Here is a 23,468-nt window from a genome sequence, read left to right as displayed (position 1 = left end):
GGAGATATTCCGTAGCGACTTAGACTCCAGATCTTATAGAAAGAGTACAAGTTGTTCGAGACTTTGCAGATCTCCTTCATATATTTTTTATTGAATTCATTTTTTTACATGTAGAGTTTGAACTAAGACTGCAGGCAGTTGCAATTTTCACAGTTCTATCCTCAATGGTGGGGATAAGATTTTTTTTTTTCCTTCGGGTGGGCCAAGGATATCAACAAAGAAACAGTTCTTCAAAAAACACTGATAAAAATTAATTTTCGCCTTTCACCATGACTTTAGCATCTAGGTTTGAATGCATTGACTGTGTAGGAATAAAGATCCCATTCTATGTTTAGCGTCATCATAGTCCTTGGTTCTTGAATGGCGCTATCATTCTTGTAGCTGCTCATCCTTGACTCTGATCTATACCAGGCTTAACGTCCTCTTTCCACCTTTTTCAAGCTAATGAGGAATCTCTGCTTGACTTCCGCTTTTGCTTACGAAAGCCTGCGGCGCGTCATCCCACCCGCACATTGCTCCCCTCTCACATGCACAGGTGAGGTGAGCTCCGGGAAAGACGGCTTAGATCTGTCACTGCGACTTCATATACTGTACCTTTGTTCCTGTTCCTGAAGATCAAGCGTGTGGATTAAAAGGGAGCAGCCTCTTTGGATGATGATGGCCACATGGTGCAGCCTGCTGTTCAGTGGGAAAGTCTGTTCTATAGGAGTCAAGGCCAAGTGGTCTTCGTGCGATAAAGATTTGATTCAGACACGATGATGCATACATGTTGCACAATATTTTCTTGCACTAAAGCAAAACAAACAATTGCAACAATTGATGCCAATCTTGTAAAATGAATGCATACACAAACAAAAGGGAAATATCTTAACATTGCAAGACTTCAATTCTCAAAACACTTCCATCAAATGACTAGATATCATTTTCAAAAGGCTGCTAATCGGCGTCAGACGTAGGATGGTGACAAAGAAAGAGGTGGGCTTGCCGCTGGTGGGGAGTGGAAGGGAAGATATCCAAGACACTATTAAAACTCCAGAGAATGAATTGTTAAATACCTCTATGAAGAAATATAAGACATGGCCCCATTTTTATGCTGCCCCGGCCACTCTGCAGGCAGGTGATAAGAAGTGGGAAGGTGTTGGGTTCAAAGTGTGTGTGAGAGACGGCAGCACAAGCTCGTATTAATGGCGTAACATACCGTAGGCGGTCATCAACATGGTGACTTCAATATAATATTTAACATACGTCAAATGTGCATTGCAGTAAGCATATGGAGAAAGGAAAGAGCCTTTAACATATTACCTGTGGACAGAAAAAATCTTTAGTCATTGCTCCTTTAGGTCACGAAGCTCACAAATATATTAAACCTTTTTTTTTTTGCACTCCCATGACACGTGCACATGAAAGTGTGGCTGACTTTGAGGTCAAGACTCAGCAGAGTAATTTTCCCCATTGACATTTTGTGTTTCTGGTGCAATATTGACTTCAGAGGAAAGGCAGCAAGAGATTTGTTGGTGACATTGCACTTTACCTCTGAGATGCATGTTAAAAATTGACATGAAAAATATTTTGATTCCTTATCTCACACAATTCTTGCACCTTTGAATCAATCTGTGTTTACGTATCGAAAAATTGCTTTGGTGTTGGATCTTCTAACTTGCGCAGGTGAAAAACAAAATTAGAAACAATCCCGTGAGTGTAAACTATTTTTCATTTCGAACGAACTAATCTTTACACACCCACTTTGACAAATGGAGATTATGAGTACGAGCCTTGACAGAAGTGTTCCACCAATAAATCTCCTTTAGTGCAGCCAAAGCAGTTGCTAAATAAATCCTGCTGCTTGTTTTCTCCATCCCGAAGAGGCCCGAAGGGATTGCTTGTTAAATTGTTCAGAACTAATGCTGCAGAGACACCAGGTGGGGTGAGTCACACAATGGCCGCAGCAGTTTCAAGCTAGCTGAGACGCATCAGTTCGGTGAAATACATTTCGAAAAAACAAATATGAGAACGGAGCTACGGGAGTAAAACTCAATGTTCAATCAAGAGGAAGATGGCCAGTCATCCAGGCGGACAATAATCCCCACTCACAGTTGACGGCAGGTTGCCGTGACAATCTTCCTGACTGGAGCACGATCCTTGCCCCAATTTTTCTGCCACATTAGGCCCACAGCCAAGGCAGAACTCGTGAGGGAGGAATACATGTGTGATTGTACAGGTTGTGTAAAAAAAAAAACAAAGGCTAATATGAAACAGAAGAAGGATGTGACAGCACGGCTGTACGTCAGGGTCTCTTCCTCCATTTGCTCTCTGGGCCTTTCCGAGCTTGCCACCTTCTCTCACCTCTGTTATATCATCAATGAAAAAGCCTCTCGGGGCCACGGAGGACTTGACTCAGGGTTCAGCGCGTGACCGACAGCAGCTGACGCTGCCAAGCAGTTCTGTAAAATATAATTGCATGTCACTTTCAGGTACAAGGAAAGCAAAATGTGCGTGTGTATCGAATCAGAAAAAGAATCTCAGAGTCGGTTCATAAATTTGCCGCCGTATGGAGATAGCAAATCAAAACCTTTTTCGAAACATCTTCATTACAGCATCTTCTGAGCGATAACCTTGCATTGAGGACCTTCTCAGAACCACGGCAGCATCTCTCACTAGTGATCCACTTAACTGCACACTGTTCAACAGATGTCGCCGAGACAAACCCTTTGAATCTTCTGCAAGTGCAATTATTATTAGAGGCTTAGGTTTTCAAGCAGGGTTCACACCATGAGAGCTTAAATGGATCACCGGGACACGGCAACTGATTGGCAGCAGAGTGGCGCTATGGACAAATTAAGCCTCCACTTGCTTATAGGACATCATGAGGTGTCACAGGCAGAGAGATTATGGGAGAGAAAAAAATAGAGAGGGACGGTGACTGAATTAGTACAAACTAGCACAACAAAACTGTGGAAAACTAAAAATATTGTTGAATTTTAGACACCATATTTGTTTCCAGTGGAAACTGAGGGCAGCAATCATTTTTGTGTTTTCCAGGACTTTGCCGATTCAATATTCCACTTGGTGAGGGAGAAGTATCGCTCACTGGTGGGCGGCTGCAATCCGGCTTACGCTCAACACAAATCCCTGGCAGGCATCGTAATGACCCGAGGTATGGTAAATTTCATTGACTTTTATATATCACGTTGAATTATTGAGGTGGTGCAATATAAAGAGTGAGTGGGGTGGAAGAGACATAAGATGAGAAACTGGAAGGAGGTCTAGTTTGGGAGAAACATTATGAAGATTTCCCGATGAATTATTGACTACTCAAGGTTTGGGAGTCGGTCTTTCGTACTTGCCGGACTTTTCCGTGCTGAAGCAGCTTTGACGCAAGTTTGTCGATGACACGGTGGGAATCGTAACAAGATCATCTTCAATGTGACGACCGACTGTGTGACACTGTGGAGGAACAGCGAGGTGGAGGACACTTCTCACTGTGGTGTCAAACAATGAGTTATGACTGCACATTCATCTTTCATGCTTTATTTATGTTTCATATTTGCTGCACATTGCATTGGGGATTGTCACCTGTGCACGCTGCCAAAATAGAGAGGCTTGTATGCGTTCTCACGACAACAGAAATAGATTTATGAAATAAACTTTTGGGGGAACTGAAGCATCAATCTCGAATGGCAATATTGGTTGCAAGCTCTGTGATTTTTAATCAGTTTGGGACAATGGTGATTTGATTGCATTTTTATTGTGAAGTGGGTTAGGAAAACAGCATTTTTTTTATTGTGAAATTTGTTGGAATCATGAAAATGCCGCCCAATTTAAAAAGTTGAATTATCACGAGACATTTTAAATAGGCAAAGCATCTTTTTTTTTTGCTTCTCCCACTATACGTGCCTTATGACAAATAGCGAAAATCCCCAAGTGACATGCAGAAAAAAAGTTTGCATACAGATGCCATAAAATGGCACCAAAGCACTAATTGTTTCCAAAATGAAACCTCTCCATTCACTTCAACATAGTTCATAATTGCACTAAAATCATACTTGTATTGCCTTATTGCACATGTGTCGAACTCAAGGCCCGGGGGCCAGATGTGGCCCGCCACATCATTTTATGTGGCCCGCAAAGACAAAATGTGCATCAAATTGTCTTCACCTTTAAAACTCATCTTTTTAAAATATTTGAACAGTTTATTAGTCTGATTTGAAAATGAGTTATTTGTCAGTTTGTTTTGTGGCTTACACTATTATATCATGTGAGGAGTTCATAAATTTATTTAGGTTGACCGTCATAATGGCCCTCCGAAAGAAACTATGACTACAATGTGGCCCGCGGCAAAAATGAGTTTGACACCCCTGCCTTATTGGATAGGTTTGGAAAAAGTGAAATCATGAGTCGCCAATGGTAAAAAAAAGTAGAGAGACAGTTTCAAAAAATGACTCTAGCCCGAGAGAATTATCCTCCCCTCGTGGCTGCCGGCAGCAGGGTTACAGGGGTCACGGTGAGGGATCGGTATCTCTGCAGCACTGCTGCAGCTCGTCACTGTTGACTCGAGTGAGAGCGGCTGCGCTCATCCTGACCTTAACCAATCCTTCTCCTCTCCTCTGCCTGCCAGTAATTGCTTCTGTTTGTTTATTAATAGCACGTTATCTTCAAAGATCCAGACAAACGGGCCTCGCATTTGCAGAGGTAGCCGCCGCCGCCGCCGCCGCCGCCGCCGCCAGCGCTTCTCCCGCCGCTCCTGCAGACACAGAACTTGACAGGAACACTAGGGAGTCCTGTTCTGTGTTGCCTGCCGTATTTTTTCCCTTCTTCTTTGTCTCCCTCCATGTGTCTGATGCGCCGTTTTGCGCCTCAAGAATCTTAATCAGGGTCCGTCTTTGAAGCGCAGACAGGCAGCGAATCCCCTAGCCACATGCCAATGGAGTCCCACTGAGGCAGTTGAGCCCCAATGAGATCGAGATTAGCCTTGCCAGCAGGGTGAGAGTCGCGAGACGAGAGTCAAAGTAAAGTAGCGGCACACGGCATCAAATAGCGTGGAGGTTTTCATGTTCAAATGGGCTCAAAGACATGAAAAATCCGCATGGGGAAAAACTGCTTTTGGTTGAATTGGATGAAGGTTTTGCACAATCATATTTCTTTAAGCTAAAATACCAAACGACGCGTACCGAGGGACTTAAGAAAAAAAAGATGAGAGAGAAAAAGGATTTGAATATTTTGATTACAAATGACAGTTAAGTTATGGTATTTACGAGCCTACACGTTCATTTTCAAACAGGGATTTTTTTTTCCCCCCCCGCTACTTAATCTTTTTTTTTTTTTTTCTTTTTCAAGCTGCCTGAAAATGTACAAGTGAGTAATCACATGCGGCAAGAAAACCCTTTCAAAGTGGAAAAGGGGGGAAAAAAAGCCGAGATGTGCTCAGTGTGTTGCAGCCCAGGGAGAGATTTTGGGAGCTTCAGTACCATTTCACAAAGAAACCCTTATGTGCACAGAGCAGTTGACTGCTAAAGCTAATAAAGATTCAACAGGGTGCTCTTTCTATTCTTGCCAACTCTCCCTCTTTACAACCATTGAGGATTTTCTGAGGTATCCCATGATTCAAAGAACATGTTTTGGATGACATTCCGGTTAATCACCCAACCTAATATGGTAAACGAAGCCAGAGAAGATCGGCTTTATGATGATGTTGATGCCAAATATAATCTTCCACACATGGTCATGCTTTCTGCTTATGATGTTTGAGTTTGTAAAGGTTTGATTTTATTAAATTACCCAAAAACAATGGCCGCATTTTAATTTGGATGGACAGGCTTTTTGCATTGGACAGTCACGTACTGCAAATTGCAGCCTCGGTGTAGCATGTAATGCTTCACCACTTTCCTTTGGTAGTGCAAGGGCTTATTGATTTTTGTGTCCAGGATCGATTCTGTTCCCCAGGTTGACGAAAACCATGATCCTGCAACAGCCAAACTGTTTCCTTTAAATTAGCAGAATGGACTGCTGAAATAAAAAACAAAAATAGGAACTTGGGTGAATCTAACGAGAGATGGACTTGAGCATTGTAATGGAATGCGGCCTGGTGGTTAGACATTGATTTTGGATTTTATATTATTTGAAACTGCGGGTGATCTACAACGGTGTACGAAATTACTAAAAATATTCCATTTACATTAAAAGTATTAAATGAATGAATTTTGTTAATATTTTTGCTTGCTTCATTTAGCTATGCCAGTGAGCAAAAAAAAAAAAAAAATGGAAATAGCTCCTGTATGTATCAGTTAATCTAGCCAAATGACCCTGGGGGTTTGACAAATGTTTAAATAAATAATAAAATAAATAAATCAAATAATTATTTAATTACAAATAATAAATAAATATTTAAATAGATAAATAAGCATCTTTGGATGCTGTTGATGTACCGTACGATAATATTTGTTTTCTGCCCAGGAATTGCAAGCAAAAAAAAATACTACACTGCCATAATCCACTAATGTATGCTTTGTCTTACTTATTTATAGCACAGTGCATCCAGATGTCATTCTGTGATGTACATGCTTTTTGACAGTGCCGTCATCTGGAGGTGTAACATAGAAAGCATCGACAATCAACAGATTAGTGTGGGAAGAGATGTTACTTTTGACCCTCCTTCTCTCTCTCTCTTTGTATTTAAGCTGATTATTTCTGGTTTTAAAACACAGCTTATGATGGGGGCTTTATCTTTTACCGTCTCTCTTTACCTCCCGCCCCTCGCCCTCCACCTTGCATCTCCGTCTCTCACACTCACCAACAGCAACCTCTTTGCCAATTTCATGGCAGGGTAGCGAATAGCACTGCAGAAATTATCCATTGCAAAATTGCTCCAAACAATTGCAAAGTGGAACGGTGAGGAAAAGCCAGAGAGTGAAATTGCCAGTCTGTTACCTTTTTGAACTCATTTTATCAGTGTGAAAGAAATATAGTGAAAACTAACTGGGAATGCAAAGTGTTTTGATTCAAAATGGAGGGATTTTGTGTGTGTATTTTGGACAGTATAGATGGGAAACTTAAATAATGGCACAATTTTTCATTAACGCTACTTAGAAGAGTGAGAGAGATAGAAAATCTGTGAACAAATGAGTATACTACTCCACAAATTTGCATTTTTAAGAAATCTCTGCAGCACTGCTAAGCACTATTCCACAAATTAGCATATTGAAGAAATCAGGTTCTTGTCATTTATTTTTTCTTCAACTGCACACACACACACACACACACCCATGTTCCTCATGCCACCCATTACTCCCATCCTCCCAACATTTCCCCCATTTCCTCTCATCAATGGAGGTGTCAGGACTCTTCCTTCCACAGTGGCGTCTGGGCCGGAGCTGATAAAAGCTCATGTGTCGGTCCGGCAGCGCCTGCGGATCTGCCTGGAGCCAACAGAGCCTGACTTTCTGAGGCGAAGGGAGTGATGTGAGGCAACCGACAAAGGGAATGACTCGCCATTAATGTTCTGCTCCGCCTCTTGTCTGTGCATCAAACACTTGCACGACCTTACACCTGTCTCAGAAATCACCACTATGAGAAATTTTGGGAAACAAGTGTCAGGCAAATATGCTGAGTGAATTAAGGTCTTCTTGACCCGAACACAAATCCTTATGTGAATATATTTTGACAAGCAGGAGAGCTTGTGAATGAGGTCGGTGAGCAAGACAAGTCTGACAGAGAATAATGAAGTGAGTTACAAAGAAGTGATGTAATGAACCAGGGAAGAGAGGGTGGCGAATGGAGCAGACAGGGTGGCTGACAGGTGGGCCAACAGGCAAGCAGTATAACCTGAGAGGGCAACCCAGGGAGCTGAGCTAAACGATGATTAATCACGCGAGGAAGGGCCGAAGTGTTGACGGAGCTGCTGAGCGCAGTAGCAGAGACAATGATCTGGCAAAGAAGGAAAGCCGCTACCTTGATGGATGACAGATGATCAAGCTGGAGCAGGTAATGGTGGATCAGGTGTACACAGGGAGAAGCAGGAGGGGATCAGGAAGACACACACTAGGAGACAAAGTGTGTTAGCACCCGATGATGACACAAGGTAAAATATTAACTGTGCATAGCAAATTGTCAGCATAGCATCCAAGTGCTCATGCTGCTTTTAAACACTTTTGCTCAGATCACAAATGGCTAAGTCACAGTCAAACAGCAAAGCTTTAGTCACAGACCTTGGTTTGAATCTGAGCTGGCAACGGTCAGTCACAACCACTGGCGGATCTAGAGAGGGGGCCACGGGGACACTGGCTCCCTCTGAAATTGGGTGCGAAGCCAGATAATTGACTTTGCGACGTTTTCTGATGGTTTTTTTCTGGGAATTCTTTGTGATAATGAGGTCAATAACATCGCAGGGCTATTACCGTATTTTCCGGACTATAAGGCGCACCTAAAAGCCTAAAATTTTCTCAAAAGCCGACAGTGCGCCTTATAGTCCGGTGCGCCTTACATATGGACCAAATTCCTAAATCTAAACTGGCCCGAATCATTGTGTCATGAAATCAATCATAAGTGGCCCGCTGAAGACTATGAATCATGAATCAAAAAGACTATGGATCATTATTTTGTGATTATAAAGTAATTTGTTGCATCTGAAGTTGAAATAAAAAAGATAATATGGAGAATGATTTGATTTGGATTAAAAATCTGACATGATGCATTAATGATGCGCCTTATAGTCCGGTGCGCCTTATATAAGGACAAAGTTTTAAAATGGGCCATTTATTGAAGGTGCGCCTTATAGTCCGGTGCGCCTTATAGTCCGGAAAATACGGTATCTACATTTCATTAATTTATAGCATGTCTGTGTATTGGACAGGTCTGGATATCAACTATGCCCAGGTGGTGGCGTTGTCCACAGGAACCAAGTGTATCAACGGGGAGAATCTGAGTGACCATGGACAAGTGGTCAATGACTGTCATGCTGAAGTGACTGTACGCAGAGCTCTGCTACGTTTTCTCTACTCTCAACTGGAGCTCTTCTTTAGGTAAATCACATGGCTATCATAATCTTACAAAAGTATTCCAATTTTCCAAAATTCTAAAGGCTGTGATCTAAATTAAGCATGTTTGCAGGCTTTAAAGTTGACATCTGAACACAGCACACCGGTCCAAGCTTACCAACTTGCCAGGTTTCCATAGTGTTGCCAACACGCCTGCAGCAACTTGAACAACTTATCACATTAAATTCTTAATAGCATTAAAGAGCTTATTTGGCGTGACCTCCCACTGCAGCGCTAAGAATTTCTCTGTCTTCTATAATAAGCTTCATGGCAAGGCTCCATTCACCATTGACTTCTTAATAACCACTATACACTGAATATATGCCAGCTACTGAAACACCTCAGAGTCTTGATAACCTTCATGTTTTTTTTTAATAGAACTGTTGCAAATGTAACTACTTTGTGTGCTCTCGCAACCTGCATTTAACTCACACAATAGGAACTGAGAGACAGGCATGATATGCTGTGATGCCTGCTTCCATAAGCATAAATGATGCCCCCCCCCATGCCCCCACCCCTCCAAGAACTTAATGGCAAGGCTGATTCATCAGATTAGTGGCAAGAAGTGTAGATAACAGAATGTCATATTTGCATACACTGCTAGACTTTTGCGTCTTAGCACAATGCTGGATGGCAGTGACAGGGAGTTGCGGTTGAGCAAGAAGGCTAATGGAGGAGATAACTCATAATGAAATGACCCACCAAAATGCCACAACTGACATATTTACCCACAGTGAAAGGACACCACAGACAGATGAGAGGTTATTTTAAGAAGAGTGCTTGTGATGTTTATTTTTTTATTTTTATTTTTTTATATATATACTGTCCTGTGAATCAATGAGCCAGTTGTGATCAGGTGTATCCAAGTTGGTTTGTTTTTCTTTTCATTTTTACAGAGCCATTAGGATTGTTAGACTAGAATTAGAATGTTATTTTTTTATAAAAGGGATTTATTTTTGTGAACCGTGTAAATCATCTGTGATGCAAGGCATGACTGCATGGAAGTGGGTTAGACGCAGTGTTGTTAATTTAAAATACAAACACAGGCCAGCGAATCTGATAGGGCGGTTTGCGCCGCTGTGGGAGTGATCACAGTTGGTTCCAATCAAAATAGTGTAGCTGGTACAATATTGACACTTTATGCATTGGTATTGCTTGTTCTTATGTTTGTTTTGCATTTTTGTTATCAAAGTAAAAAGCCAGAAGACTGGGAGCAGTCCATTTTTGTGCGGCATAAGGAACGCAGCTACAGATTAAGAGACAGCGTCCACTTCCATTTGTACATCAGCACCTCACCGTGTGGAGACGGGAGAGTCAATTCACCCTACGAAATCACCACAGACCGTAAGTGTGTGCTCACCTCACGCCGATTCTCCCAAAATAATTTCCATATTCCTAATATACATCATACTTTTTATAAGATTTTACCTTTTATTTTCATACATTTTTACAGGATATTTAACACCATAAATTTAATACCTTTAATGCATTTAAGTAGCAGAGTAGAGGCTACAAAATGCTCCACGCTGTTAAATCGGTTCCCAGATAGAGTGCTAACCATTGCAAATTGATAATCTGATTAGTTTAGTTTTTTTTTTTTAAAGTTAGATTAGTACCATTTTACAGTTAAAATGTTATTTGCTCTCAGGTGCTGCTTTTCTCTTTGCAGTACCCAGCAGGAGACACCTCATGAGGAAGCACCGCTGCCACCTTCGAACCAAAATCGAATCAGGCGAGGGGACAGTCCCGGTGAGGTGTCGGGGGTCCGTCCAAACGTGGGACGGCGTTTTGCAAGGAGAGCAGCTCATCACTATGTCCTGCACTGACAAAATAACCAGGTTTGGGCTTCTGTCATATAAAGTGCTACATTCTGAATAGCCTCATCAAGACCTGAACATTAGAGTTTCACTTAGAGAGGCTGATCATCTTTCTGTTGCGTGAAGAACACAAGAAAGAGTGTGATAGTGTGTGTGATAGCGTGAGGTGAATCCTCCTCCTGCTGAGCCGCTGTTAATTTGACCAATTTGATTCAGTTGGCAAGGGCTGGAGATGGTGTGATTAAATATACCCAGGTCACCACCAAGGGTGAAAGCAATTACTTTTTGATAAAAAAAAAAAAGAGTGACAGAGGAGGGTGAAGGGACCCCCCCCCCCCCTCACACCCTCTTCTACAATTGAGCCAGACACACTCTTAGCTCTACAGCCTCCTCTGAGCACTCTTTATATCGCTGTAAATCACCGGTGTTCATCGTTAAAGTGAGTGGGTCACCAAGGGCCGCTTTATCAAGGTCAGGGTGGAGGGTGAGAGGACACACACACACACACACACACTTAAACTGATCCCCATCAATGCTCTTTTTGTCCTCCGTAACACCCATTCTACAGTCCTATTACTTTTTTATCCCCCTCTTCCTTCAGGACCTGCACTTTATTATGGTTAGTTTGACCATGGAGGATTTTTTTTAGGCTCTTCCAACTAATATGTTTGCTAACTTACGCCTCGTGGTGATAATCAGCCATTTATGTTCTCTTAGGCCAGGCGGAGAATTGTTGATGCCCGCTAATGCCCCTGTGCTAATATTTGATTCGACAGCTGGATTTAATTGAGTGTCCGGAATGGCTCTCATATAATCTTGATGTTTTCCATCCTTTCGTAGTTTTATGCAGATGATGGCATTACTTTAATGGCGGCGTTTACGGAGGGTGGGAAGAAAGGGCGAGCGACAGAGAGGGAGAGAGTGGAGGTCTCCTCTCTCGCCTTTTTCCACTCTTTAAATTCATACACCCGAGCCAGATGGCTGCCTTTTCTTGCATGAGATTAGAAGATGTCTCTGATTCACGGTGTCGCTTTCTGGCTAAATTAATATTTCAGGCTAAACCATTTTGGTTTTGGCAGAGGTGGTGTGTGTGTATGTGTAAAGCTCGGAAAGCTGTGTGGACAGATTGCAGGTAAACTGTGGCCACCGCATCACGAGCTCATTTAGCGATTCCCAGATAGCCGCTAATGTTAATTGACTGCTTAGGAAGTGGAAGGCGCTGTAATGAGTGATTATTAAGTCAGCCAGGAAAGAAAAACAGTAGTCACTGTAATTGCACCCATGATAAAGCGTCGCTGATTAACTAAAAGAACGTAGAAAATCTCGAAACACCTTCATGGACATCCACTTGGCATACACAGCCTGAACTGTGAAATGTGGGGGAGAAATGCATTCCATATCTCCATATTTTATGGAACTCAATCATTTTATGTTTTTTTGGAATACAGCGAATACAACCAACCAAATGTTTTGGATTAATCCAGTATTTGAGAGTCTTTTTAAAAAGTGCAGTAAAAAGATCAGGTACAGCAGAATGCCTCTGTGAGGCTAGAAACGAATATAAACATCATAATAATCATTTGCCATCAGTGAATGAGCATCTGCTTGTTAAATCGAGGATTCCAGCAGTTGGTGTTTCGCAACTCCCTTATCAGGCGTGCGAGCGAGACAGGCAGGATGATCTCCTGCCGACGCAGGTGGATCTCCCTTAACAGACTATCCGCCATCGACCTCCTGCAGGTGATGGACGGAGGCCTGCCTGCGACGTCGTGCAGTGCATTAACCCCACTGGCACTGACAAATGCACGCATGCTAATGTGTTGTTGTGGTAATGAATGCTGATGCACTGACCTGTGGCAGTGTTGTTGTTGTCAGCGCTGCTAATGCTTTGTGTCTCTAACCGTTGGGGAAAATGGTGTGTTTGTTGGTATTGACGGTCCAGCAGATGTTATTCATCACGTCCCACATCAAGATAACAATCAAATTGTCTCCATCTGTGATTGGTCTCTCTTACTCTGCCTGTCCTCATTCAAACTCTGAGTTTCACCATGCCTCCACAATCCTTCCTGCTCTCCACACCATCGACCTCACCTTGCCATCTCCATAAAGTACTCCCTAATGTGTCCTTTGTCTTTCCCTGCACGCAGGTGGAATATTCTTGGCCTGCAAGGTGCGTTGCTGAGCCACTTAATAGAGCCTGTGTACCTTCATAGCGTGACCGTGGGCAGCTTGCGCCACACTGGCCATCTGGGCAGGGTCCTCAACCAGCGGCAGGAACGACTGGGCCCCCTTCCCGCCAATTACAGACGCAACCAGCCGCTGCTCAGTGGTAAGAAAAACTATTCAAATGACACACACATATGCAGCGGCAGAGCTAGACGGTCTCAGGGGTGCAGCAAAGCAAAAAAAAATTAAAACCAGAGACGAGTTCAGAAAATGCTCATTATATTTTATTTTTGACTAACGGGAAGAAATAAATCCCGGGAAAATTGGAAAATACCCAAGATAGTTATCTGGGCTGGCTCCTGAGGAGTCCAAGCATATTCTAAGGGGGGGTCAGTGCCCTCGCCGCCTCCCTCCTAACTCCGTCAGTGATCTAATGTAGGTTGTAGTCTAATTCTATTTTATGCTAACTCACCCTGATTCCCGTTAAACTATAGCATAGAGAGATTTTTTTTTTTTTACTGGTTTACCCCTTCCACCAATGCACCAAAATAATATTTTTAGTTCTTGCGTTCCTCCATGCCTTTTCCTTCCATGCCTCCACGTTTTAGGATATACACAAAGATGTTTGTTTTTGACAGTTGTGTTGTGTTTGCCATATGATGTTTATCATCAGATTCCAGATCTGTCAACTTTGTGCCAAATGAACCACAACATGCAAACATCACACGCACAGACACATCAACTCATCTCGCTGTCCAACGCAACAGTGTCATTGTGGCAGCCAAACAAATCTGCTTCTAAGACTCCACTGAGACCCAACAATTTCATTTGTAGTGAAGCTGAATGCTGGAAGAGCTTGTGAATGACACACGGTTTGTAGATATTGCATCAACCATCACTTCTAATCTAGGCTACTCCCTGAGTAATTTGCACATGCAATGTAGGGCAGCTCTTTCTATGGATGTTATTGATAAAAACATGTTTACACAAAAAATATTATACATTGGTCTTTCAAAAAAATCAGATTTTTATTTCATTCTATCTGTTGTTTTCTATATGTAGAATCATTTTGAGCTCTGCAATTTTTGATATTACAGGACTGTCTCAGAAAATTAGAATATTGTGATAATATTCTTTATTTTCTGTAATGCAATTAAAAAAACAAAAATTAAATTAATAAAAGGCTTGCAATATTTCAGCTGATTTGTAATGAATCCAGAATGTATGACATTTTTGTTTTTTTTAAATTGCATTACAGAAAATAAAAAACTTTATCACAATATTCTAATTTTCTGAGACACTCCTGTATATTGCCAAAATGCATCCCAACAACAATTCATTTAGTTTGACGAGTTAGCATTTTTATATTTTTTATTTAGAGGAAATGTAATGTAAACAAAAACATTTTTATTGTATTTTATAGTATCATACAATCCAACACTCGATGATCACGGTCTCTTTGCATTTTTATATGTCCGATCATTGTCTGCTGTATCTCGAGTAGCTGCAGCAGTCGATTGAGGGTTAGGAAAGGTGGACAAAGAGGGGACATGAGAAGCATGAACAGAGAGTCAAGATGGCCCTTCACTAAATCAATGTAATCACAGTCTTTATCTGACAACATTTGGGTAGTCACCAAGAAAATGGGAATCACGAGGGCAGAAAGTAAATAACGGAAAAAGAGCGTTTACGTGAAACATGACAAGTGACAACGTTGTTTGCACAGACTAATGACATCCATTACAAACGCTGTATCAAATAATACCTGCTATTGATTGACGCTTTTGTTTTTCCCGAACCTACCATTTTCTTTTTTTCCACACTGTTTGCTGTAACTGAGACAAAATTCCGTGTGTACATTTGTCTTCTATGAAGCGCTACCAGCAGCTTCAGATATTAACCCACAGCTCTGTGTGTGTTGTACTGACACGCGTCTCATAACTAAACACACTAATTCTCGCCTCTTTCATGTCTGCCGTGCATCGTCTCTCCCAGAGCGAGACACCGATCAAGTCTTCCATCAGGGGAAGAAAAATGAAATTGGCTATTACAGACAGAGAGGAGTGGAGTCCATTGAAGGGATCCAATGAGCCATGAATGGTTCGAGAAAAGGGGAGGGGAGGGTAAAGGCAAGATGGATAGAGCGCCTCTTTTGTACAAAGGAGTGCGTCGAGAAAAAAAAAAAAAAGAGGAGACTGGTAATAATACACAGTGAGGATTGTTGCTGCAGCAGGCAGTTCATTCCAGGTCCAAAAGAAGAGCAACTGAGAATAATGATGATAGGCAAATGATCATCTACAGCCTGTCAAGACAGGTGGACCCAAACTGCAAATGTTTATTTACAACACAAAGACAAAGAATGGCGGCTGGAGAGCCAAAGAGAGCAAACAAGAAAGACACAAACAACAAATCTTATACCAATTTACTATAAAGGGAAACTTATAACGCAATATCATTTTTCTTTTTTTTTATGTTCTATTGTACTATGGAGTTATCATTTTCTGTATTTGTTACTTTTTTCTTGTATTTCTTTTAATGTTCAAAATAAACAAACCAATCACAATGCACCGTCAAGAAAGACCAATGTAACATGTGACCCAATGGCGCAAAGAGATTTTTTTTTTTTTACCAGAATATCTTTCATCTCTGGGATTTAAGTCCTATTTCAGCATAAATCTGGCAACATTTACTTGTCACTGATAACCGTATGCATGTTTACACTTGAATACCTCTTGTTATCACATTTCCTTCTCAGTCTCTGAGCAGTTCTTAAGGTTTATATACACAGCCATACAATTTCAAGCAGCTGTAAAGTTGTAGTCGCCTCTGGGAGAATCGGTGCGTTCAGGGACTGTTCAGATCCTCTTCATTTGTTATGTTGTAGCCTGAAGCTAGAGTTGTGTTAAAGCCTTGTAAATCTATACTCGGGATTTCATAACAGTAAACAAATACAGTTAAGTATTGCTGGTGATATGTTGGAAACATATGAATAGTTGAAAAGCCATGATAAAGAGAAAAAATAGTTTTAACACTCCCGCATGATTTAAACTAGTTTCTAGTTTCACTAAGTATTCTCATGTTTTCTGTCAATCTGACACACAAATTAAAAGAGAAATTAGCATCAATGTCACTTTTAAGAGGTTTAGTCAAGTCTTTTCCTTTTCGTTGGTTCTCCTGCAGGGTTAAGCTGTGCCGAGTATCAACATTCAGGGAAGGCCTTGTGCGTGAGTGTCAACTGGACGTTGGGCGACGCGCAGTTGGAGGTGGTCAACACCGCCACGGGACGGAGACGTGACTCAGGGATGCCTTCACGCCTCTGCAAACACGTGCTGTTCTCACGCTGGAACAGACTTTACAGCAAGGTGGGGACCGAAAATGCCTTTTTACCATTTTGTGCTTAGATGGGGAAATGAAGCTTCAAATTTGCTTCATGAACCACTTGTTGGATCTGTTGACCCCTATAGTTGGCACTGTTGGTTTAAATAATGGGCCTTAAGAAGAGTTGTCAATAAATACGAGAGTTAAAGTTTCAAAGTAGGGTTTAAAGCTAGAGTTAGGGTTTCAAACATGGGTTTAAAGCTATGGTTAGGGTTTCAAACTAGGGTTAGGGTTTCATAGTAGGGTTTCATACTAGAGTTAGGGTTTCAAAGTAGGGTTTAAAGCTAGAGTTAGGGCTTCAAAGTAGGGTTTCATACTAGGGTTAGGGTTTCAAAGTAGGGTTTCATACTAGAGTTAGGGTTTCAAAGTAGGGTTTAAAGCTAGAGTTAGGGTTTCAAACATCGGTTTAAAGCTATGGTTAGGGTTTCAAACTAGGGTTAGGGTTTCATAGTAGGGTTTCATACTAGAGTTAGGGCTTCAAAGTAGGGTTTCATACTAGGGTTAGGGTTTCAAAGTAGGGTTTCATACTAGAGTTAGGGTTTCAAAGTAGGGTTTAAAGCTAGGGTTAGGGCTTCAAAGTAGGGTTTCATACTAGGGTTAGGGTTTCAAAGTAGGATTTAAAGCTAGGATTACGGTTTCAAAGTAGGGTTTAAAGCGAGGGTTACAGTTTCAAAGTAGGATTTAAAGCTAGGGTTACGGTTTCAAAGTAGGGTTTAAAGCGAGGGTTACAGTTTCAAAGTAGGGTTTAAAGCTAGGGTTAGGGTTTCAAACCCGGGTTCGTACTAGAGTTAGGGGTTCAAACTAGGGTTTAAATCACAGGTGTCAAACTCAATGCCCGGGGGCCAGATACGGCCCGCCACATCATTTTATGTGGCCCGCAAAGACAAATTGTGCATCAAATTTGTGTGTCATTACTAGAATTGCAAATTGTCTTCACTTTTAATATCTTGTTTTTTTTTTTTTAAATATTTGACCAGTTTTTACTCGTCTGATTTGAAAACGAGTTATTTGTCAGTTTGTTTTGTAGCGTTTACTGTATATAATATGAGGTGCTCATACATTTATTTGGGTTGACAGTCATAACGGCCCTCCGAAAGAAGCTATGACTACAATCCGGCCCGTGGAAAGAAAAGAGTTTGACACCCTTGTTCTAGTGTGTTGAATAGTCTATTTTTACAGCTGCAACTTTACCCTCTTGTCTCCGCTGTGGATCAGCCAACATTGATTTGTTTTACTCACATGGAACATTCCGCTGGCAAATGTTCCCTCAAGGTTAGAATTCCATTGTGAGCGACTCACGGCAAACTGAAGATAACACTTCTCTGAAACCTGATAATGTGTTCAGCAATTTCAGTCGGTAAAATCCGATTTTGGATAAGTTCAACTATTGTGTAATGTTTTAGTTCAACAAAGGAGAGGTTGCCCGTGTCTATAGTAATAATGGTGGTAAGGTCATTGCGCAAAGAACACAGGTGGACCATCAAGATGCCCTTGTTGCAATGTCAGCCGGCAAACACGACACCAGAGAGCAAATCTCTGACACACACATAGTTTTCATTTAGTTTCTGCCCTGAAGTTTACTTGATTCAAGATTGTCATGCAATGACACAATGATGATGATGTCAATCTTGTAGCATTACAACACTCCATCGACTCAAAACATGAAGTAGCCCATTTCTATCCAAACACACGCAAAAAAAAAAAAACAAACACAACGCATTTGTCTTTCTCCAGTCGATAAATGCGTTGACCCGCCAGCGTGTGCTGTGTTTGCAGCTTATCGCAAGCTGCCACTTTGGATCTTTAACAGCAGACCTTGCTGCACTCTCATTTCCATTCTAAAACTTTATGTAACAGACAGCGGCTTCATCACCAAATGGTCGCCGTTAAAGTATAATGACTATGAAACGATAATTATTTGGAGAAGTACTCCATGCCCCCCCCTTGCCCCCCCCCCTCCCCTAATCTAAATGTTCTCTGCACGGTGCATATAAGGGCCACGCAAGAGCAGTCACACTAATCTCCAGAAGAAACTTTCCCATTCTTACTCCCCCCCCCCCCTCTTTGTCTCTACGCTGATCTTCATTGTTTCCCCTCGCGACGATAGTAATGCACAGAAAGCGCAGAGAATGTTCAATTGCTTGTGAAATTTAAATGGGAGAGATTACACAGCTGTTGAAGGCCCCGAACCCCCCCCCCACCTCTCCCGCTACCCCTCCTAAATGCATTTGTGCCAGCTCATTCGGTTTGTTTTGCTCGTCATCTTCCCTCACTCCATCGCCGCGACCTTTAACCTTTTAGCCCATTTTGTCATTTAAGTAAAATTGATCCAACAGTATTTCGCTGTGGAATGTGGACCCCCACCATAAATTGTGTACAATACAAATTATTTATGTTTATATTATTTTTAATGTATTTGGTACCGATGGAAGCCATCATCATTTTGTCCTCTCTTGTCTTTGCCAGCTGGGGATCCCCGCGTCCTGCTCGGAGGACGGCCAGCTGCTTTACTGCCAGGCCAAGATGGCGGCACGCTCTTACCAGACAGTCAAGCAGCAGTGGTTCAGGTCACTGCAAGAAACAGGCCTGGGCACCTGGGTGAAGAAACCACCTGAGCAGGAGCAATTCTTGCTATCGGACTGAGGAGTGTGTGTTTCTGTGTGAACTTTTTTTTTTTTAGGGTGAGATTGGGGTCATGCTTTTTGCAGACGTGCATCATTGTGTGTTTTGTTGCCCACACATCCACTCCACTGCTCAGTACAAAAACCGGAAGCTCAACTACACGTGCTGAGAGGAACAGGAAATAAAAGGGATTGTGTGTTTTTGTTTTATCTTATGTGTCCTTTAAACACGCTTACACACACATGTGTCCACCCCCTTCGCCCCCACTCAGGTGTGGCGTCTGTCAAAGAAGGGTGGAGTAACCTTGAGCTAAATGAAAGGCAGCCGCTATCTTGTCATCAGCTATTTCCGGGCCCCAAGGCTCCCGCTGAGGAGCAAAGCCCTGGGAGAGAGCGAAAGAGACAGAGGAAAGGAAAAGAAAGAGAGAGAGAGGACCACGTCCAATTATTGGCCCTGTCATGGTGATGGGCGATAGAGGAAAAGAAAGAGTGAGTGAGGAAAAAAAAAGGTGGAGACACAATTCAATGCCATCTCAAGCGACCCGTGCTCACCTTTTTCAACGTTCGTCCTCCGCCTCTGACTTCGCCCTTTTTCTCGCCACTTCCTTTGTCTCCCTCGCCCCCTCCCTCCACCGCTCCGCTTCTTGTCAATCTCCACGGCAGCCTCGCCTTTCAAACGCGGCGCAGTTTAACACGACACGACGACAGGTTAATACACCCCACTGGGTCGGGAGACGAAGTACACAAACGTGGCCATTACCGCTTTCCTAAGTGCGGGTGAAGCTGATAATGGAGGGAGCGGCTTTTTGGTTCAACTCGTTCATACTTAATATAGCTCCTCACCCTTTTTCTTTCCTGACCTGGATCCACCTTCTCAATCGGGGCCTTGTTGACCTGATTCTCTACAGCTATGATCATATTTGAATAATGGGGAAGAGTATTAATCATGTTATTATGGACTTCAACAGCAAATTTGATAGCGGCAAAGCGCTACTTTTCTATTAAAAACCACAGGCTCCACTTCTGCGTAGTAGTTCCACAAGATGGCACTCAAGCAATTAGATTTTCTCCAGTGAGCACACATTTGGAAAAAAGTTTTGAAACATGCTTCTGTCACACCAAGATTGCATATAGTGGCACCAAACCACTACTTTTTATTTTTTTTAAAAAGCTCCTCAGCTTACATCCCCTGTTTTAAAAACTGAATCGAAGAATTTGAGTTAATCTTTTCAGCTTTAACATGTAGTTTTAAATAACCTGCATTAACCTTTTGTGGTTTTGGACTTGTTAGTCAGTCGCGGGACAAACAACTACACACTTGCATGTGTTTACATTTCATATTCAGTCAATTAATAAAATATGGATGTTTTGGGAATGTAAGAGTACCTATGCAAAAAAAAAAAAACAAGAACTGGATGAAAATGCAAACATGGCCTGTAAATAACATGGAAGCAGAGAGTGACATCTTGTGGTGATTCCTTGCTATGTTTCTATGCTCTGTGCTCCCTCAGCTGGGAAGAGAAAACTCTTTCATAGTTGGAGAACATCAAGTCAACATGTGAGCCAGCACAAATTTACACAAATAAAACTTGAACACGTACCCCTTTATGATAATGCATCATCTCATGAGATCCAATACAAATGCAAAGATTATTGTGCCCGGTTCAATAAATTTAAGGATACTATTGAGGTTATTGTGGAAAAAAACATTCGACCCTTAATTATCAAATTCAATTCAAAGCATACAATGTCAAATATTATATAAAAGGCAAAGTGATGCAGTACAAGAACTGTATCAAAAAGTATGTTTTCCTAAAGATATTGTGCTTTTGGTTGACAAGTGGAAGATTGTGGTTATAGTTTGCAAGGTGTCCCTGATATTTAATACAGCTCTTGCGTTGGATCTCATATAGATTATCAAATGTGGTCGACCATGACTGTAAATGACTATTGTGTAGGTCTTTTGAATATATGAGAGCACCCTGAACCATCTGCCTTTTCATCTCATATAGTTCAATAAAGTTTTATTTGTCATCTGTGTGTCAACTGCATTCATCCCAGACAGACTTGACCATTAGTTTTCCCTCCCTCAAATAATTTGAATTTATGTCTGAATGGCAATATTCTACCTGCAACTGTACATATGTAAAACTCTTCCAGATATGAGATGTTGACAGAGATCCTCAAATGTTTAATGATGTTGTACATTTACAGTATAGAAAGAATTGCTGCTAAGGTCTTTAAAATGCACTTCAGTGAGAAATTAAAAAAAGTGAATGTTTGTACTGTATATGTGAATAAAACCACGACATTGTGACACTTATTATATCTTACTCATTTATTTATATATGCGTGAACGTGATTGTGAACGTGATTGTGAACGTGAACGTGAACGTGATTGTGAACGTGAACGTGAACGTGATTGTGAACGTGAACGTGAACGTGAACGTGTACGTGAACGTGAACGTGAACGTGTACGTGAACGTGAACGTGAACGTGTACGTGAACGTGAACGTGAACGTGTACGTGTACGTGTACGTGAACGTGTACGTGTACGTGTACGTGAACGTGTACGTGTACGTGAACGTGAACGTGTACGTGTACGTGAACGTGAACCGCCGGTGGTCTCCGTTTGAAGTAGCGTTGAAACGCATGAGGTAAGAACGATGTTATATTTTAAGTTAACTACTACCAAATATCGTAATAATATGGAGAGTGTCATAATAAACAACATTATTAAATGATACGATAAACTATTGTCGTACTAATATTGGTAGCATTGTAGTAAATGTTCTCGTTCGCGCACGGCTTGGCGCTAGCTTAGCATTCAGGACAGCCCGACGTATCTTTAGCTTGTAGCTTAGCCTACCATACTTCACGATTTTTTTTCTTTTAAACCGCTTTAAGTGTTGATAACCAGCTGGAATATTAATATTGCCATATTGTGGCCGAGTTTAACTGTGCGCAGGTGTATGTAAACAAATGCCGGCGTGTCTCCGTTTTAAATAGCGTTGAAACGCATGAGGTAAGAACGACGTTAACTACTACCAACAATCGTAATAATATGGAGAGTTTAATGATACGATGAACTATTGTCGTACTAATATTGGTAGCATTGTAGTAGTTGTTCTCGTTCGCAACACGACGGAGTTTTAGCTTGTAGCTTAGCCTACCATACTTCACAATTTATTTCTAAACTGCTTTACAAATGTATGGAAATGGTGTGTATCGTTAGAATGATTTATAGACTTGCCCGTAAACATGGTAAAACTTAAAGGTATGTCTCCTGAAAAATGTGTTTGTCTCGTATATTTGAAAATATGATGTGCAGAAGATTCCAATAAGATCAACTCCCTCTGAAGTGATGAGTACACAGACCACAGAGAGCATCAGCTGTGATGGTGGTCTCCAAGGAGCTGGCATTGCTTAGCAACATACTGGCATCTTACACCTTCATCACAGGTACGTTATATGTTGTACGGATTATGCCTAAATCTCAATATACTATGCATCTTCTGTGACCATATACGTATTTCTTTGCTCTCTTTGTCAATGTGACCCAAAAAAAATGCAGTCATAAATTAGATATGCAATAAAAGCTTGTTTATTGTGTATAATGTTCAGTATTTTTTGTGGCTTTAAGCAACATATATATAAATAAAACATTCTGTTGCACGATGTGTGCATTCAGGGGTGAGGGCGCTGATGTGCTGTCACAATGTCTAGAATTTAGTGGGCTACATTTGTAGGGAATGAAACGGGTCGTTTTGATTTGCCGTGACTGAAGTCAACTGTGACTACTCCCAGTGGCGCAGCCCTCCCTCTCGCATATCTAATAGAGCCCTTTGTGCCAATTGGAAAATGTGTTGAAAGCTGTTTTGTCTATTTGATCTCTCTCAGACCAACCGGAGAGGACGGACGGCTCTGGTGTTTCTGGGTGGAGTGTCTGTCGGTCTCCTATTCACACACTGTGCCGTGGTCTTCCAGACACATTGTCGCACAGACTGTCACTATGGCAACAGTAAACACCCTCGACATCACCATCATCATCGCCACAAGCGTCACCATCACGTCTGTCAGCACCACCAGCAGCACGCCGACGCCAACCCGGACAACATGGCCGTTGTCCCCTCAGAGGTCGCCGGGCCGGCCGGGGACAGCGAATCCGAGGACTGGGACGAAACGACTGACATGTCGTCACAGAGACGCTGAAGCTTTGAGAGGGCCTTGCTGCACGCCGGCATGTTTACATCATTTTACATACACCCTCAAAAATATGTCCAGTCAAATCTCGGTTTTCGAACGCATTTCGTTTTACAATGGAGGATTACATAGAAAGAAAGAACCACTCACTAAAACACCACTTCTTTTATGCACGTTTTCTCCAAGCTAACGGCTAACTTTATTAACATGAAGAGATGCGCCGGGGAGCTTATGCTTCTCGTTGGGTAATCTTT

General features: G+C 41.8%; 1 protein-coding gene and 1 pseudogene across 1 annotated transcript in view; both read left to right on the top strand.

The window, feature by feature from the left end:
* Positions 1–20,171, top strand: part of adarb2 (adenosine deaminase RNA specific B2 (inactive)) — a 90,760-nt gene extending 70,589 nt beyond the window's left edge. Inside the window, exons 4-10 of the mRNA XM_037279363.1 lie at positions 3,040–3,154; positions 8,846–9,014; positions 10,222–10,373; positions 10,699–10,867; positions 12,994–13,175; positions 16,193–16,374; positions 18,857–20,171. Of these exons, the coding sequence (XP_037135258.1) occupies positions 3,040–3,154; positions 8,846–9,014; positions 10,222–10,373; positions 10,699–10,867; positions 12,994–13,175; positions 16,193–16,374; positions 18,857–19,033 (1,146 nt within the window). The 3' untranslated portion in view covers positions 19,034–20,171. The remainder of the gene's footprint in view (positions 1–3,039; positions 3,155–8,845; positions 9,015–10,221; positions 10,374–10,698; positions 10,868–12,993; positions 13,176–16,192; positions 16,375–18,856) is intronic.
* A 2,238-nt stretch (positions 20,172–22,409) lies between these two features.
* Positions 22,410–23,411, top strand: LOC119139596 (annotated as a pseudogene).
* The last annotated feature ends 57 nt before the right edge of the window (positions 23,412–23,468 follow it).

The sequence above is a fragment of the Syngnathus acus genome, chromosome 20 (assembly GCF_901709675.1).
Source record: "Syngnathus acus chromosome 20, fSynAcu1.2, whole genome shotgun sequence".
Lineage (NCBI taxonomy): Eukaryota > Metazoa > Chordata > Actinopteri > Syngnathiformes > Syngnathidae > Syngnathus > Syngnathus acus.
The sequence above is the reverse complement of the archived record's forward strand: the minus strand, read 5'-3'. Positions and strand labels throughout refer to the sequence as shown.